The 19,889-nt window shown below is 33.0% G+C and overlaps 1 protein-coding gene across 1 annotated transcript; it reads right to left on the bottom strand.

The window, feature by feature from the left end:
- Positions 1 to 203: 203 nt before the first annotated feature.
- Positions 204 to 10,170, bottom strand: LOC139485920 (cyclic GMP-AMP synthase-like receptor 2). Its single transcript, XM_071270590.1, has 2 exons — positions 10,085 to 10,170; positions 204 to 2,171 (listed from the first exon to the last, which is right to left on the bottom strand). Exons 1-2 carry the CDS (start codon positions 10,089 to 10,091, stop codon positions 235 to 237), a joined length of 1,944 nt encoding a protein of 647 aa, XP_071126691.1. The 5' UTR covers positions 10,092 to 10,170; the 3' UTR covers positions 204 to 234.
- Between the last annotated feature and the right edge of the window lie 9,719 nt (positions 10,171 to 19,889).

Genomic DNA, 19,889 nt, shown 5'->3' with positions numbered 1-19,889 from the left:
TGACAAAAATATGCGAAATAAAACATTGTGGGATTGCATCATCCATTTGTGTTTAGCGGTACATAAAACACTGATAACTTGTACAAAAAATCTGTACAAATTATAATCTGTACAACATTACAACTTGTACACAACATATAAAGCACAAATAATATAATCAATACCATTTGAGTAAAAAAAACTTTAATCATTAAAAGAATAAGTAAAATCTTAGGTTTTATTACACTATCTGTATTACATTCCACCAATTGATAACAAATTCCGAAAAGCAGTATTTAAATCTGGATCTGATTCGAGTTCTATAGATCTTATAAAGGCATATCTAGCTGATTCTATGTCTCCCAAAACCTTGAAAACTACACCGAGGATATTGTAGGACATAGCCCTCTCTGAGTCACTTGCAATGAAATGCTCTTCCTCTATAGTCAATTGTAAATCTTGGAGAGAATCAAGGCATTGATCGGTATTTTTCATATTATAATGACAAAGAAAAGAAATAAAATGGGCATATACCTCCGGTGGTATTTGGTAATATGACAAATCTCCATTAATTTGTAATTCATCTGGTAACAACGTACAGTTCTTAGTAAACCTTAAATAACTGAAAAGCAGCATTCTTTTCAACCGAGAAACAGTCAACCGCTTTACCAACTGCAAACTTAACAATTCATTCTGTATAGGAGACAAACGAATGCCAAAGTAAAGTTTTTCGGGTGAACATTTTAAAAGTGAATACTGCAGAATGTCGAGAGCTAGTTTGTACTGTTTAGTCCTATAGAAAAGCGAAGCTAACTTTAGCCATCCAGACACAGCATCATGTCGTGCATTCAATAACACAGTACTTATACTAGTTTTGTACTGTTTATAGGAAGATTTATTATCGGGTATATCATCAATTGTAAGAAAATTGTCACTATTGAATAAGATCGTTGACGTATAGAACGAGTAAAAGTCTCTTATTTTGGAACTGTTATTGGACAAAACCATATGTATTCCTTTCCTCCATGACAAATCACTTCCAATTGGGATTGAACGGTCTCGTAAGCACATAGATGGCGACATTAGTAGTTTAAGACTTTCACCGTACATTAGATGCACTTCTTTTTGAAATGATAATTCATTGAAATTCGACATTTGATCTGAAAATAAGATACTTCGCCACCCATAACTATATAGAATGTTTAGTTTTTGTAAGAGTGTTTCCTGTGCGTGTCCTTTAATCTTATTTTTAAATAAATTATTTTCAGGAATGAAGTACTGTGGGCAAACTGAGTTTTCAACACAGTATATTAGTCTCTTCACACACCTCATAAAATTAGATATCAGGTTTTCTGGCCTCCATATCGAAAGTGGAAATTCTTCAGATATCCAAAATAAAATTGTTTTCATAAAGTATGAGCTAAGTAATTCTTTACATTCTAAGTCAGTATCTATCACGTCTTTTAAAAGAATTTTCATCAGAGCATAACACAGTAATTGTGTATGTGTGAAAGAATAGATAAGAAACTTTTCTCCAACGGAAAATGATATTCGCCATTCTAATTCTTCTTTCTTCGATCCTTGGACACCTTTTGGTACAAACAGAACACCGTGTTTTATAATTGACTGTTTAACATCGTACTCTGGCCATGCGTTCTTTGATCGTGTTTTCCACTCTTCTGCTTGTTTTATCCATGATCTGTTGTGTAAGGTGTAGGCATAATCCATAAATCCATCATTGTCAGAAACACATGGTCCATGGATGATCGAAGAAAACTTGTGCAAAAATAGTTGTTTTATTTTAAGGTTTGAAAAATAGTATTGGCCTTCAATTTCATTACAAAGTTCAAATACTTTCAAGTTCTTACCATGAACCAGACGTAATTGGGTAGATCCTGGTTGTGCTTCGCATGTTTCCATGGTAAAATATGTTATATTTTGGTTGAAAGGAATGTTTATGTTTTCACAAACCTCAATAAATGATATCACTTTCACAAGATCAACGTCACTTCCTCGCATATCAAGACCTTCTCCAAAACTTCCACTTGTGATTGTTGTTTGAATTTCATTGCGTGATAAATTATCTCTTACAGTGTTGATCATTCTAAGTGATTGAACATGTTCCTCGGTCCCAACAATATGATTGCACATGTATTGATATAGAGCTATTGATGCTTGGTGTGTTGCTGGTTCTGAAATGATATTTAGTTTGAAATAAAAAGATAATAACTTGCACATTAAGGTCGGTCAAGCGGAGCCAAATATATATAATTAAAGTTGAAAATTATATTCAATTACATGTTTGTTTTGTTGCTCTTTCCCTTTTTGTTTCCAGTACGGCAATTTGACAATTAGATAGTCACTGCTCTTAAAAAGTCACAATTGAATTTTTTTTCGAACTAAATAATGGTGACTGTATTATTTGTGAATAAAATGCTTGTTTTATAAAATGTTGTTGTTTAGGCCAATTGAAATTAATTGCTAGATTTTCATCCCCGCCCGCTCCTCTGAAATCGTCCCGCCCCGATTTTTTTTATTTAACAATAATACGATTTCCGGATTTTATCATGTCCGTTACCGGGAACCATCGATAATTTCGTTTCATTCAACACTTCCTGTTTCAAATTTCGTTTTTGTATTTCTCCGAGTAATCTAATAACGATATGATTGAGTCGACATATTCTGCTGCTCTATTATGACAACATCTACCGAGAATAGAGATTGATAACGAGAAGGGCATGAAATATTCGAGTAACGAGTAAAACGCCGCCTTGTCATTTAACGCAAATTGCGGTAGTCACAAGTGAATAGAAAACCGTGTTTTTTCTTTATTTATACGATGACTTTGTGTCAGGAAATTTGGACTGTAAATGATATCCAAAGCGCAAGAATCGTAGACCAAATTGGTACAAAAAACATGACTGGATTAAAGAAATTGACACAAGCACGAATTTGTTTGATTTATGACTGTATATTGAGAAAAAAAGTCGACAAACACGCATTTTAATTCCCTTATATTTACCCATGGCTGTTGTTTTTGTTGACAAACAGCAAACACCCTCTGTAACTGTCCCAATACCCTCAATTTAGTCATTAAAAAACTACTTTTTGGTTAAGTTCATGTTTTACATCACATAATTACTTTCCACACTGAGTTTACATTTCATTTTGTACTCATAATACTTGTGTTGCATACAATTGTACCAATACATTTTATTGATTTTATGGGGACTACAAACCATTGCTTAGAAAGCGAAATAAATTTGGTGTAGGTCTAGTCCAACTGAAGAGAGCATTTCTCTTCCCTTTAATGTATACTATAAATAGGTTTCTAAAGCGGCAATTACATGTATAACAGTGGTTGCCAATCAGGGATTTTTATTTAAGAGTTTAAAAAATAGTGTCAGATTCCTTATACAACATGTATATACATTATACAAGCTTGTTTTCCACTAGCATATACCCCGCAGTATGAAGAACTTGTGACAAGGGTTTCATATGAAATAAAATTTTAAAAATAAAATCCTCCCACCCGCCCCATGTTTTTCAAAAATTTGGATGAAAATCTACTAATTAATTTTAGTTGGCCTTACCTTGCAGTATATTCTTTTTTTTCATCCTGTATTGTGATAATTAAAGGAACAACAATAGTGCAATATTGAAACAATTATGAAGAGATTATCAGACAATCTTAAAAATCATCATTGGAAATTACTTATAGAAACCATAACAACACAATTGGTTTATTTTTATCTGACGAAAAATCAATAATTGACCCTGGAGGTTAAAGCAGACCAAAAGAGAAAACAGTCATTACGGGATTACTTCAACTTAATAAACACTCCTCAACCTTTTGATCATGAATTTGACAACTTGTGCGCCTCTACTATACTGTCTAGGTTAGCTTCATTGTTCATGTTATCATTGTGACGGCATATACAATTTCCAAAAACTCCTGGGCGATTTTTATTCGCCCAGGAGTTTTTGGAAATAGAGCTTCTGCGCATGCTCATATGAAAATAATATCATTTCATTTTTGTTTATTATCCCCTGTGATTTGTGACGCAGCAATATAATAAGGGTCTCTATACGTTCACATTTGGTCTACATCTTTTTGACACGTTTGGCAGTGGTGACTTGTAATGTGTGAATGTTTTTTTCACTCTAACTTTGTTTATTATCCCCTGTGATTTGTGACGCATCAAATATAATAAGCGTCTCTATACGTTTGTCTGTTTCTGCAACAACTGTACAGAATTTGTTCACATTTGGTCTACATCTTTTTAACACGAATGGCGGTGGTGACTTGTAATGTGTGGATGTTGTTGTTTTTTTTTGCCTCTTTAACTTTGTTTAGATGCGCGCGTCACTGGTGAGTATATGTAAACGAAACGCGCATCTGGTGCAAATACAAAATTCAATTCCTGGTACTAATGGTAGTAATGAGTTTACTTTCAGATCTGTTGATCACTTCTTCTTGTTTTCTGATGTTTTGAATTATTTTGTGGGTGTGCAGCATGTACAACTTATAAAAAAGGTGGTGTAGGACATCACAGGAAGATAACTTTGCAAACATTTTTAAAAAGTTTTAATCACGTTCAGTTGATACATTCTAAATTATCATACTTAGTGTTTGTTGTCCTGTTCTGTACAGATATTTTCCTCCGTTATATATTGGAGGATATATGGGTTAAATGCTTAATCAACAAAAATATCTATACAGATATTTACACATTGTGATTGGGCTCTTAAGTATAAAACAAATTGCACACAGGTATGCTATGAATTTTAAAAAGAAGTGTTTTAATTTAAGTGCTATTTACATCATTTATAATTCTACCTACGTTCAGATTTTGATTTTAAAGTATGTCGAATTGCAATATATATTGATGTATTATGTTTAAAATCATACCTTCTTTGAAAATCTACAAGAATACTTATATACAACATATTACATGATATATACGTACACTTAAATGCCTTATTAGGTCTTTCCACTTTTCTGTGGAAAGACCTATTGTTACCCAAACACTGTTTTCCTTGTGTCCACTACTCCTTCGCAACCGTAAAAGATTGCGACAAATTTATTTTATAAAATTGCTCGTTATATCCTTCACATCATTTGTCCTATTTTGACCGAAGCAATATAAACGCTCCATATGATAGTTATTTCCCCTTATGCATTTGATATAAGTGATATGCATTTCTATCTTGTAAACCATAAGTGATAGAGACCTAGGATCTTTTGATTTGAGGTCCTTGGTCCAACAAAATCAAAATTAGGTCATGGTCAAAGGTCAAGGTCATATTCTGATTTTTGAATTTGGCTTATTTTCCCTTATTACCAAAAACCGTATAAGATATCAACAAATTATTTTTACTAAATTGTTAGTTGCGACATGTCGTAACACGTAATTTTTGATTGCAAGGTACGTTTCTCCCCTCTTGTATTTAAAAATACGCGTATGGTGATATACCTCATTAACCAAATATAATTAAGACCTATGGTCTTTTGATTTGAGGTCCTTGGTTTATGACCTTGAAATTGATCTCAAGGTCATAGTTTAATTTGAAGTTCTAGATTATGACCTTTGCTTTTACCTCATATGTATACACGATAAAGCCATGAGACTTTATGCAAAAGGTATCAAACCATTTAATCTTGAAAAAAAACCGGAAGTGACCTTGTATAAACCGGAAATAGCTTTTTTTGTACTTTATTAATATAAAAGTATATAGAACCAGATATTTTTGGAATCAGTGTCAAGTAAATATTCAAATATTATCGGAAGTAACATTTTTCAAACCGGGAGACACAAATTAAATCCCTTATTTAAAAAATATTGTATAGAACCATATATTTTTAAATCAGCATACAATAAGCTATCATTTGACGGTTGAAATGACATTTTAAACTTAATTTTACAACTTTCATATTAAAATATATTGTTTTTGGTGGAAAGACCTTCAATTGTTCTCTGAACAATTGGTTCTTAATTTATTTCTTTTTTTTCTTTTGGAAGTCTAAGGGTTCTATTCAACATTTATTTTTTGTAAGATGTTATGTATTTAGCATCTAAGTTCACCCTAAGTACACCTGCATTTTTATTACAATATTTAATGATGTGGAAATAGTAACACACCAACAGTATATCACAAAACAAACAATAATGCATATCGACATGCTACATGTATCTACACAGATCACTTAAAGCGTAAGGCCAACTAAAATTAATTAGTAGATTTTCATCCAAATTTTTGAAAACATGGGGCGGGTGGGAGGATTTTATTTTTTAAATTTTATTTCCTATGAAACCCTTGTCACAAGGTCTTCATACTGCGGGGTATATGCGAGTGGAAAACAAGCTTGTATAATGTATATACATGTTGTATAAGGAATCTGACACTATTTTTTAAACTCTTAAATAAAAATCCCTGATTGGCAACCACTGTTATACATGTAATTGCCGCTTTAGAAACCTATTTATAGTATACATTAAAGGGAAGAGAAATGCTCTCTTCAGTTGGACTAGACCTACACCAAATTTATTTCGCTTTCTAAGCAATAGTTTGTAGTCCCCATAAAATCAATAAAATGTATTGGTACAATTGTATGCAACACAAGTATTATGAGTACAAAATGAAATGTAAACTCAGTGTGGAAAGTAATTATGTGATGTAAAACATGAACTTAACCAAAAAGTAGTTTTTTAATGACTAAATTGAGGGTATTGGGACAGTTACAGAGGGTGTTTGCTGTTTGTCAACCAAAACAACAGCCATGGGTAAATATAAGGGAATTAAAATGCGTGTTTGTCGACTTTTTTTCTCAATATACAGTCATAAATCAAACAAATTCGTGCTTGTGTCAATTTCTTTAATCCAGTCATGTTTTTTGTACCAATTTGGTCTACGATTCTTGCGCTTTGGATATCATTTACAGTCCAAATTTCCTGACACAAAGTCATCGTATAAATAAAGAAAAAACACGGTTTTCTATTCACTTGTGAATACCGCAATTTGCGTTAAATGACAAGGCGGCGTTTTACTCGTTACTCGAATATGTCATGCCCTTATCGTTATCAATCTCTATTCTCGGTAGATGTTGTCATAATAGAGCAGCAGAATATGTCGACTCAATCATATCGTTATTAGATTACTCGGAGAAATACAAAAACGAAATTTGAAACAGGAAGTGTTGAATGAAACGAAATTATCGATGGTTCCCGGTAACGGACATGATAAAATCCGGAAATCGTATTTTTGTTAAATAAAAAAAAATCGGGGCGGGACGATTTCAGAGGGGCGGGCGGGGATGAAAATCTAGCAATTAATTTCAATTGGCCTAATATAAACAACATCCGGTATATAGAATGTACCGATGTAAAAACAATACGTCTAGTGGAAAAAAAACTCACCCAAATTTACATCCTTATAGAAGATAAACAAGAGACTGAATCATGTGAATCGCTCACCTATCGTTTTTTGCTTAAATCCTTCATAAATGATTAATTTTGCTTTTCAATATATATTAATGTAATATTTAGTGGCCATTAAAGGGCAAGAACTCCTTAAGATGTCAATTGACAATTTTGTAGATCTTACTTTGCTGAACATTTTGGCTGTTCACAGTTTATCTTTATCTTCAATGATATTCAAGTTAATAAAAAAAAAAATGCAAAAATTTCTTAAAATATAAAATTTAGTAGCAGCAACCCAAAAATGGGTTGTTTGGGCTGATTGATTTTGACCTTTTGAACGGTTTCACCCAGTCAGATTTGCTCTCAAAGCCTTAGTTTTTGTGATATAAGCCAAAAACTACATATGCCCTATGATTTATTTCTAGCCATTGCGGCAATGTTTGACGACGGATCAACACTTCGCATATAATTGATAAACAAGATACAGACCCTAAGGAAAATGTAGTTAAAGATTGAAGGTATTTTTCCAAGTAGTTTCAGACGAGAAGATTTTTGAATGTCAGCAAACTTGAAAAACAAATCGTTTAAAATTATCTTAAAAGGGCAATAACTCCTCAAGGGATTATGATAATTTTAAACACATCAACTTTTTGTAGATCTTACTTTGTTGAACATTATTGCAATGTACACTTTATATATATATATATATATATGTACTAATATTCAAAATAATAATAAAAACTACAAAAGGAGTAGGTCCAGTAAGACCACTTGTTGGCCCCAAAATTTAGAAGTTTTACAAAATTGTTAAAATGTAAACTTTTAGTTATTTATTGGACAGAAGAATGCTTCTGCTACATAAATATGTTTTTTTACAATATCATGCACATATATCGGGTAGTGGCACCATTAAGTCATGCTAAATTACTGGAATCTTCACAATTCTAGCATTCTTGTTATATTTTAGACGGTTTCCGTGTAAAACGAAAGTGGCTTCAGTCGTGTTCATCCTTAGATGGCAGAAACCAGTTATTTTACAAAAAATCTTTAGAATTTAATGGATTTGTGATTTTATTTTCTTGAAAATTCATTCAAGCTTATATACAAATAAAATGTATGATTTCAAGGAAATAATATGTGTGCGTGCTTATGTAAATATATAGAAAACCTTTAGTGTCTGTCCAGCATGGAGATTTTAAAATTTATAAATGCATTGCAAATAAGGCAAAAAATGTGATGCTCTGATACCAATCTACTCCTCACCTGCAGAATCCTGCTAAAAGCCGACAAGAATTTTAGCCAAAATTCAAGAGAGAAAAGATATTCAGTGAATTAGAGCCTTGTCCGAACCTATCCTTACCATCAAAATTTCAAGATATTTTTGTTTACATAAAACTGAATTTTTTCCCAACTTTGATTGGATGCCGTCAAGTGAGGAGACCACAATTTTGACATCTGATTGGACCTATATGTGAAGGAAATCCCCAACCTGTGTATGCAACTACTTTCTTGTGTAGTACAATAGCCTAGAATTTACATTCATTTATTTTTTCAGTCAACATGATGCAATTATATACCTCAATACTCAACTATAACAAAACGTGGGACACATGTTCTGGTACACTAAAACTGGTACCTGCCACCTTAATATTGAAATGTAAGTTGTATTTAATGATAATACATAACATATATAAAGGTTGAGGATGAACACGGATGCGGCCACTTTCATTTTTGACAAAAACCATCTGAAAAGTGACATTTGTCGGCATATTTGGTAGATTTTTCATATTTGAGCTTTAATCGGATCGTTTTTCGTGACTAAATCAGTTACAATCTTTCATATAAACTAATTGAATCAAACGAAATGGACACTTAAGTGTTTAAAAAGTGGTCAAAATCTTTCGTCAGATGAACCTGAAATTTGAGGCCAAAATCGGTCCTTACCGGACCTACTCCTTTCCTTTAACCAACTTGCGATTCGACTTCAAAAGTTTTATCAGCTACATGTACACTCGAAAAAAATAAATCAATGAAAATAGCAACTGAACTGTTGAAGGAAACAAGTATTTACAAATTGAAATTATTTGCACAACGCTTGAATGACCTTATGTGTTATATCGAGTAAACACATCTGTGTTGTAATAAATCGAATATAATGAAGCTTGCTTTCTATGTTGTGCTTTTTTTTTATTCTGCAGTTGTCTTTTAGTCCCTTCTGTATCTTTTGTCACTCTATTAAAATCCACATTAAAGAACAAAACATTATTATTAACTATAAATAATAACTTACCAGCCATTTTGTTGATGACGTTTGGCTTACCTGGATACATACATCAATGAATTTCTTTTCAAACCGTTTTATTTTCTTTTTATAGTGAAAATGAAGTCAATACTGAGATATCAAGATATCAAATTCCATCGTTTTCATTATCATCATTGCAAATGTTGCATTGACATCATACAGCATAATTATTTTGGATCAAAGAGAAATAATAAATAAACAAAGCTGAATGTCGTTATAGTTACTAACGTGAATTGTTTAGCACTAATGTATGCTTATGATGCTTTTGATTTTAGTTTTTGTTTTCTATAAATTGTTTTCATATATATGTTTGTTTAAAAACGTTTAAAACAGTAATACAAATATTATTCAAGAGCAGAAAATAGTATAAGATAGAACGTACCTGCCATTTTGCTTCTTCGAACACGTTTATTTACACAGATACGTCTATGGAGAGGTCAACAAAATATAGTTCATTTCAGAATCTATATAAATTTAAACATCAGTTGATATTAAATCAAACAATACAGACCTTTCAATTGTATAAACATGATAAATTTATGAATAGGGTTTATTTTATATGGGTCGGCTTCTTTTGTTAGAGATTAACTAGACTTTATATAGATTATTTGACACTTCACTGTGACCGATTAAATTTGACATGTTTGACTCCGGACAGTATATGTACTATTAAATAGTATTATAAAATCAATGAATGGGTGTTTTTATAATGGCCCTGTTATATGTCCAAGGTTTGTTATAATGGCCGAGGAAGTCTGTAATGGCCCGAGGCAACGCCGATGGTCATTACAGACATCCGAGTAATGTGTAATGTGTTAATATATCAAATATCTAAGATATTAAGTTGGCAGAAGTTATGTGTTGAAAAACAGGATGAACAGTGATCCCTATATATGGTTCTTTAATGTTGGTTGCTGGTTTCTAAATTAAATAAAATACAAAAAAGTATTATACTCTTTACAACTTAATTTTGTTAACTTTATTAAAAACTCTAATTGTGCCTCATACAGACAAACAGGGCCATTACAGAAAAACAGGTCCATTACAGAAATAACAGGACCATTACAGAAAAACAGGGCCATTACAGAAAATATGTTATTTTTAATAACCAGTCATTTTTGGCAATAATGTACTTAGTTGGTTAATAATGTTATATTTAAGATTTTATGTTAACCAAATTTCTATATTTCAGAACCGCTAAAAAGAAATACATGTTTGATCAAAACGTTACTATATATACAGCTAAGGTGATTGATTCTATTGCGATTAAGAGTTTCAGTTTGTATCTGATGTAGTTTAATTAGATAGTGTATATGTTATTCAAACACAAATCTCGAAGATCCGGAATTTGTTATCAATTGATATAATGTAATTCAGTTAATTTATTACAACCGAAGATTTTACTTAGTCTTTTGGTGATCAATTAAAACAACATACGGCAACATGCGACAAATTAAGAACACATTTACCTATCATTGTCATACAAACTTAAAAAAAAATAATATTATCCAAAAGTATTATACCTGAAGAACAAACAGCTCAACCCGTCTTACCTATTATTAAATGTGACTACAAACTCCTTGCAGTGAGACTATTGTCCTTCACTCAATCAGTAGAGTAGTATGTAGATCGGAGCTAGAATTGCAGGCGAGCTTTTTTCATCTCTTGGCGTCCGTCGTCCGTCGTCGTCCATCATCCTTAGTTTAGTTTTTACAAAAATCTTTAACTCTTTAACTACTGGCCCAAATTGAACCAAACTTGTTCTCAATTATCAATGGGGTATGTTCTTTGAATAATGTGTCTGTTGATCCGGACTGCCAACCAAGATGGCCGCCCTTGCTAAAAATAGAACACATGGGGAAAATGTAGATTTCGGCTTATATCTCTGAAACCAAAGCATTCAGAGCAAATCGGATTCAGCGGGTTACTGCTCCTGAATTGGTAAATTTAGAGACATTTTGCAGATTTTAGTTATTATCTTGAATATGATTATAGATAGAGATAAACTGTAACATGTGTAAACAGCAATTATTTTCATCAAAGTCAGATATACAAATAAGATCTACAAAATGGTCAATGGACCCCAGATGGAGTTATTGTCCTCTAAAGTAAAATTTGTCAAATTTAACAATTTTTCATAAATTTTTGTTATCTTTTAAAAGAGTCTTCTTTTGTAACAACTGAGACAAATTTAACCAAAGCCACAAATAAGCATTAGCGTATATAGTTTAAGAATATGTGTCGATTGACCCTGCCTGCCAACCAACATGACAGACATGGCTAAACTAAAACATAGTTGGAAAACGCAGTTGTTGGCATATTTCTCTGAAACTAAAGCAAAAGTATATTGGTTGCAATATTTCATGCATCAATAGTAAATAGAAATATCAGGTGAGCGACACAGGCTCCTTGGAACCTTTGGTTTGATATATTCAGATGTGTCCTTAATATATAAGCAAACAGTATCATGAGTATGTAGTTAAACTTAACAGAACTTTCTAACACCCCAGGCCTCGTTTAGCCATCTTCGCTAGCCAATCCCTTCTCTCACACTTTGCAGATTAAGCCAACATTTGTGATATTAACAATATGCGCCATCTACCGGTTGATTAAAGTCACGCCTATTCCGAATACATTATTCTTGATCAATGGTAGCACTTAAACTCTTCAATTTTGATATATTACACCTCGAGCTTAGTAGAGATCATAAGAACTAACGGACTAACAAACTCAACAAAACACTACAAACATACCCAGTGAACTTGGAAAATTTATAGCTGTTTTTCAGTAATTTTGCTTGTAAGCTACATTATAAAAAGTACGGAAAAGTCTTATCGTGCTATTTTATCAATATATTTTCACGCTAAAATTATCATTAATATTGATCAATACAGCTTTTACTAAATCAATTTCTATCGGGAAACTGTAAAAACTACAAAATAACAAAATTAACTTACCTTTAAATATTGTTTCAGCTTATACACGCCTGGTAAACGATCTAATCTCAACCAAATGTTGAGACGGTAAAAAGTATTCTGGCACTTCCTGTTGAGCTTTTCTGGTTCAAAATATCCAAAATAAACATAGGGTAGGTCGACTTTTCGTCAATTTACTGAAAATCAATGATTGTTTTGTAAAATAGGAGAATGCCATGCCATAGATAAATGGTAATTGTAACTAATATGTCTCTTCTTGGTTCAAAATATCTGAAATTGAAGTCACAATCACTTTTCTCCTACGGATTATCATGTTTACTTTCTTTGAATCCGATAAAACTGCTATGATATTAATGATTTAGCAAGAAAATATGTCGATTATATGTGTTTTTTAATGCTTTACGATAACCACTTCTGTAAATTGCAAGACTATTTGATTGTCAAGCCTATAGTCTTAGCACAGAAATGAAAAATTCTAAATGGTTGAGATATAAAGGTATTGGTTGAGTCTTTCTGTCACAATGTTGAGACTTTCTGGTTACTTTGTGTCATGAAATATATTACTGTTAAAAACATTGGCACTTAGGTTTCAAAGTTTAAATTAACTATGACTGGCAACCCAACACGCGTGCATTTTTATTATATAAAGATAAAAACTATTAAAATAGCTATGCTAGAGTTTATTTCAACTAATCAAAATGTAATTTCTATCGTAAAAAAACAAGCCTTAGATATGATTCGATTTTAAAACTGCTATATGCAAGTACTATAAGTGACGTCCAACTTAGTGTAATCACACTTGTATTGAAATAATTGTAACCAAGATTGATTGTTCACAACTGCATTCAGGGCACATCCTTAATATTTGGTTATATTCAGCAACATTAATATTATACCCCGGACCCTGTCACACTAGGCCAAGATCGCACCACGATCTCTAAAAAAAAAAGGCTTTTGACGATCGTAGTGCAATCGTGTAGATCGCAGTATCAGGCGGAAACCCGGTTGAAATAGAACAAAGCATTGAAGCTCTTTGTTAGAGAAGGCGATAAATGCTTACTGAATTGTTTACTATAGTAACAAAAATTTGTTAATAGAAACACATAAAATGACAATTTTCTTCTCTATTACGAAGTGTTTTATTTTAAAAACACCATCTGCATAAGTTTTCAATTTACATAGTTAAGCAGAACAACAGGGGGGGGGGGGGGGGGGGGGTAAAAATTGCTGCAAGTTATGTTTATTAATTGACATCGATTTTATATATATCCTTATTGGTAATTCAAAATCCTATATACCTTAGTATAAGACAAATAACGGATACAAAACGGACACATAACGGACGAGTATTGTAAAAAACGGACGCTTACCGGACCTTCATCCGTTGAACGTCCGTTCAAAGTTTTGAACATGCTCATTTTATTTCCATCGGACAGAACGGACGTCGACTGATAAAGCGGACAGTCCGACACTGAGCGAAATGAAACAGATATCGACCGACGTCTAACGGATAACAACATGCGGCTTACGGACATGAACGAATTCAAAAAAAAAGTTAGCGGTTCGGCGTCCGTTCGCGCTATCTGATGAGGTGTGACCGGAGTTTTAAGCACCAGTCACACCTTATTGGATAGCGCAAACGGACGCCAAACGGATAACTTTTTTCAATCCGTTCATGTCCGTTAGACATCCCTTAGTTTTCGTTTTATGTCCGTTCAGCATACGTTTTATCCATCAATGTCCCTTCTGTCCGGTGGAAAATTTTGAGCATGTCTGTTAACATTTTGGATATAGTTTCTAAAACTGTTCGTAAAAACCGTTCTCACGGTCGTAGGACAAATCGCAATCAAAGAAAATTTCGGACCAATCATACCAATATTTCGGACCTAATTTATATTTCAAAAAACAACGGCAGACATTATCTGTTAACAAAACTCTGTTCATTACCGGTTAATAAGTTAAATAAAATTTTGGAGGATTGCAACACAATTTCATATAGCAGTCCTAAGTATGAAATTGTTCAAATTAGTATGGCATATTGTTATTCTAAACTATTTCCCAAAATTGATCGCCCTGAAGATCATAAAAAACATTTTTATGTCAATAAAGGTTTTGATTTTGTAAATATTGCCGGTATATTTAACGACCATTCTGTTAAAGAACAAATTCCTGGATATTTTGACAATACTGAGCTACCTCTTATTTGTTATACAAATGTATTTACAAGAAATCTACCCGGAAATTTGTGTTTAATTATAGTCAACTGTGTAAAGATGTTAATATCAGTGAAAATACACCTACTTCATGTAATTGTAGTATCTCCGAATATATTTATGGACCCATTTCCCATGTTATAACAGGAGATTTTAACATCGTTCAAGACCGAGAGTTAAAATCATTCCTCAGTAAAGGACCTAAATATCGTCCCCCGTCAATTATTAATTGGAATGAGTGTCGTAATATCATCCACGACTCACTCCATACTTACTGTATGAAATGGATAAAACGGGAAAAAGCTGACAAAAAATCTTTGGACTCTTTTTTTAATTCAGTAATGAAGATCGAGACCGAGAGTTAAAATCATTCCTCAGTAAAGGACCTAAATATCGTCCCCCGTCAATTATTAATTGGAATGAGTGTCGTAATATCATCCACGACTCACTCCATACTTACTGTATGAAATGGATAAAACGGGAAAAAGCTGACAAAAAATCTTTGGACTCTTTTTTTAATTCAGTAATGAAGATAGTTGATATACGTATTCAACATTTTAAAGAACATTTTACTTTTAACAATAACCACAAAAACCTATTTCTCGTATCAAACATAAACTAAAAGAACTAGCCAAGAAATTTGTTTTTGTCCCGGGCGATAAAACTGCTTATAATATTATTATTGTTTGACGTAAATTTTACATTGAGGTTCTGAAAAAAGATATCACCAATTCACCAACATTCCAACTGACTCCAATTTCAGAACACGACATCTGTAACAAACATAAACTTTTAGCTACCGCTTTACAAGCAGAGCCAAATGCAATGAAAGTCCCAACTATGTACTGGCTTCCGAAGCTACACAAAACACCTTACAAATATAGATTTATTTCGTCTTCAGGCCATTGTTCCGCTACTAAATTGTCTATTCTTCTTACCAGCACACTTGGTACAATTAAAAACCTGATAATAAATTGTTCAAATGAGGCCTTCGAAAATAGTGGAATTAATTACTTTTGGAGTGTCAAGAACTCGTTGGAAGTACTTGATAAATTGCATGCTTATATTGGTGATTTTAAATCTGTTCAAAGTTTTGATTTTTCTACCCTGTATACCACATTGCCTCACATTCTCATTAAGAAAAAATTCACACACCTAATTAAATGGGCATTTAAAAAGTCAGAATGTGAATATAAATGTTCAAACTCTTTTAGGTCATTTTTTAGTAGCAATAAACAAAAAAACGATGTCAATTGGACATGCTTTGATACTATATATGCCCTTGAATTTTTACTAGATAACATTTTTGTTCGCTTTGGGGATTCCGTATATCGTCAGATTATCGGAATTCCAATGGGGACTAACTGTGCACCACTTATTGCGGACCTGTTTTTGTATTGCTATGAGTTACAATTTATGACAAAAATAAGCAAAGACCCATCGAAACAACATCTTATAAACAAATTTAATGTTCATATGATGAAATCATAATCTTTCAGTCAGTTTAATTGAAGTCTGGAGCTGGCATGTCAGTTAACTGCTAGTAGTCTGTTGTTATTTATGTATTATTGTCATTTTGTTTATTTTCTTTGGTTACATCTTCTGACATCAGACTCAGATTTCTCTTGAACTGAATTTTAATGTGCGTATTGTTATGCGTTTACTTTACTACATTGGTTAGAGGTATAGGGGGAGGGTTGAGATCTCACAAACATGTTTAACCCCGCCGCATTTTTGCGCCTGTCCCAAGTCAGGAGCCTCTGGCCTTTGTTAGTCTTGTATTATTTTAATTTTAGTTTCTTGTGTACAATTTGGAAATTAGTATGGCGTTCATTATCACTGGACTAGTATATATTTGTTTAGGGGCCAGCTGAAGGACGCCTCCGGGTGCGGGAATTTCTCGCTACATTGAAGACCTGTTGGTGACCTCCTGCTGTTTTTTTTTTGTTTTTTTTTCTATGGTCGGGTTGTTGTCTCTTTGGCACATTCCCCATTTCCATTCTCAATTTTATTTGAATTAAGGGACGTTCAACGGATGAAGTGTGGAAGTGTCCGTTGTACATCCGGTAGGCGTCCATTTTTTACAGTATGTGTCCGTCCCGTTTCCGTTTTTAATCCGTATCTTCATCAACGGACTCCCAATGGATATCAATTTTGTCAACGGAAACCCTTTTCTTTTATCCGTTAGGCGTTCGTTCGTGCTATCCGGTACGGTGTGATCACAGCTGAAGTGAGAAGTAAACACATCTAGACTTAGATTTAGAATAATGTGTTAAAAAGGGACACATATAAACTGCGGGACAATACCTTGTGTATACTATAAATATAGATATAAAAGAAGATGTGGTATGATTGCGAATGAGACAACTCTCCACAAGCGAACAAAATGACACAGAAATTAACAACTATACATTGTAGGTCACCGTACGGCAAATCCCACACTGCATAGTCAGCTATAAAAAGCCCTAAAATGACAATGTAAAACAATTGTAGCGAGAAAACTTACGGCCTTATTTAAAAAAAAAAAAAGGAAATAAAACAAATATGTAACACATAAACAAACGACAACCACTGAAAGACATGGTCTTAACTTAGGACAGGCACATACATACATAATGTGGCGGGGTTAAGCATGTTATAGCGGGATCTCAACCCTCCCCTAACCTGGGACATTGGAATAACAGTACAACATAAGAACGAATAAAAAAAAACAGTTGAAAAAGGCAACTCACCAGAAGTACACAAATACAAGTGGACGTGTATATCAATTTCATTTCAAAAGCACACACGGCGTGTCAATCTAGTACATAGGAAGGTTTATATTCGTGCAACATTTTCATGTACTCGTCTTGAATATGCATGTAGTTAGACAATGGGCGTTAATGACTCATTCAAACACCAATACTACAATCTTTGCAGTTTTACTCCTGTTCATATTGATTATAAACATAGAAAAGACGTTATAGAAAATAACTGACCCACTGACATTTACTTTGGTGAAATTGCTACCCGTTGACATATAATTTGACAATGAAAAAGAGACCCATTCCTCTGGCACGTCTATGTATTCTTTATAAAGAAGGAACCACATACCACGATATGAGGCTGTCAGAATAAAGGTCGAGTGTTGAAGATTCACAGTTAAGCACTGATTACGTAAATATAGCGCAGGGGATGCAAATTGTCCCGTGCTAACGATTAATTTTTTTTAAAACCAAGTTCTGTAGATAAAATGATACAGTTGTATGCTGATGTTAACACCAGCACTGCAAATGTAAGTGTAGCGATGTAGATATCCAAAAGCTAGCTATTGAGATGTCAAGATAAGCGATGTAGGAATAAATTCTAGCTTTTAGAGATGTTAATTACACCATTATTGACTTTATAGCTTCTGTGCAAAACTGCATCTCAAACGCTAGACTATTGATCTCCAGCGCTAGAACTTTAATACTTTAAAAAACACACAGTTGTTTACTATTTAGACTCTATTACAACCAAAGGTCTCTTCAGAAGCTGCTGTCATAACTACAGACAAGATTTAAATGACAGTTGGAACGTTTTGACGGTTGTATATGTAATTGATACTAAGCTATAGTTGAAAGTTTCATTCACCAGAAGATCTCAACATTGTTCTAGAATATCTCAGAAAATCTCAACATTACATACTTTATAGCATATTTCGCTTAATGCAATTATATAAGTAAAGAAAAAGAACAAACTGTAATTTAATGTTTATAAGGTTTTAGAAAAATACTAATTCACTGATATATACGTGAGTTTATCTGAGTATACGTATAATTTATACGTGAGTATATCGCTGTCATTTTGTCAATAGCTGACTGCACTGGCCACATTTACCTGCTGGAGAAAAGTCATTCCGATGTCATTTTAAATCAGATTGGTCCATCTTATACACGAGAGAAACCCTAATTCAATTATCTATGGCATGACATTCTCCTATTTTACAAAAAACGCATTGATTTTCAGTAAATTGACGAAAAGTCGACCTACCCTATGTTTATTTTGGATAATTTGAACCAGAAAAGCTCAACAGGAAGTGCCAGAATACTTTTTTCCGTCTCAACCATTTGGTTGAGATTAGATGGTTTACCAGGCGTGTTATAAGTGTCCGATGTGAAAGTCGGTTAATTATTATAAGCAGTGAATGAAATATTATAATCATGTATGGCATACATTTATTATCCTGTACAGTTTTATTCTATCTGAATTGATGTGAATCGGAAATTGTGCAGTGACGTATATTTGAAATGCCGTCAGTCTTAGTCAAACGTCATAATGAGAATGGTGAAAGAGAAAGTGAAATTATTGAAATAAATGAACAATTCTAATATGACGTGCTTCTTTAGCTTTGTAAAGAAACCATACTGTATTATCCAATAAAATTAGTTTACACATGCGTATATTGACTACGGCAGAAAAATGAATTTTATCAAATTGGTATACGCATTTAATGTATTTCATTAACTTGGGACACTTTCAAACACTAAAATGATACACATTTTGTTACTAATACTTTTACAATGATAAAAATGTATTACAATTCGAAATTGACATATTTGACCTAGATACCGCAACGCTCATGTTGGCTGTTCTAACTTCAAAACCCCTCCCTCTGAAAAACACGTTTCATCTATCCTGTTAAAAGGCATGTATATAATAATTTCATTGAAACAGATGATCTGACGATAAAATATAAAATAAGTATAGGTTATTAATTATAACTGTTGTACTGAAATGACAAAATTGTGTAATATTTATGAAAAATGGATTGACCCTAGCAGGGAATCGAACCCCATTCTCCTATAAAAAAAAATAGGCGCAATTACCAATATACCACCAAGGTTTCCAATCCATTTTACAAATGCAACAAGATTGTCACTCAGTATTAATTTTAATCATCATGTAATACAGAATTTGAAATCGTCGCAATTATTTGGACTTAACCGCAAGTATAAATGAATTTCTGTCAAAGGGCCCCTCCTGCCGAGTCTCGAATGTCAGCAAAACTTTATCAAGG

The sequence above is a fragment of the Mytilus edulis genome, chromosome 8 (assembly GCF_963676685.1).
Source record: "Mytilus edulis chromosome 8, xbMytEdul2.2, whole genome shotgun sequence".
Lineage (NCBI taxonomy): Eukaryota > Metazoa > Mollusca > Bivalvia > Mytilida > Mytilidae > Mytilus > Mytilus edulis.
Note: the sequence above shows the minus strand (reverse complement) of the source record. Positions and strands in the feature narration are given on the sequence as shown.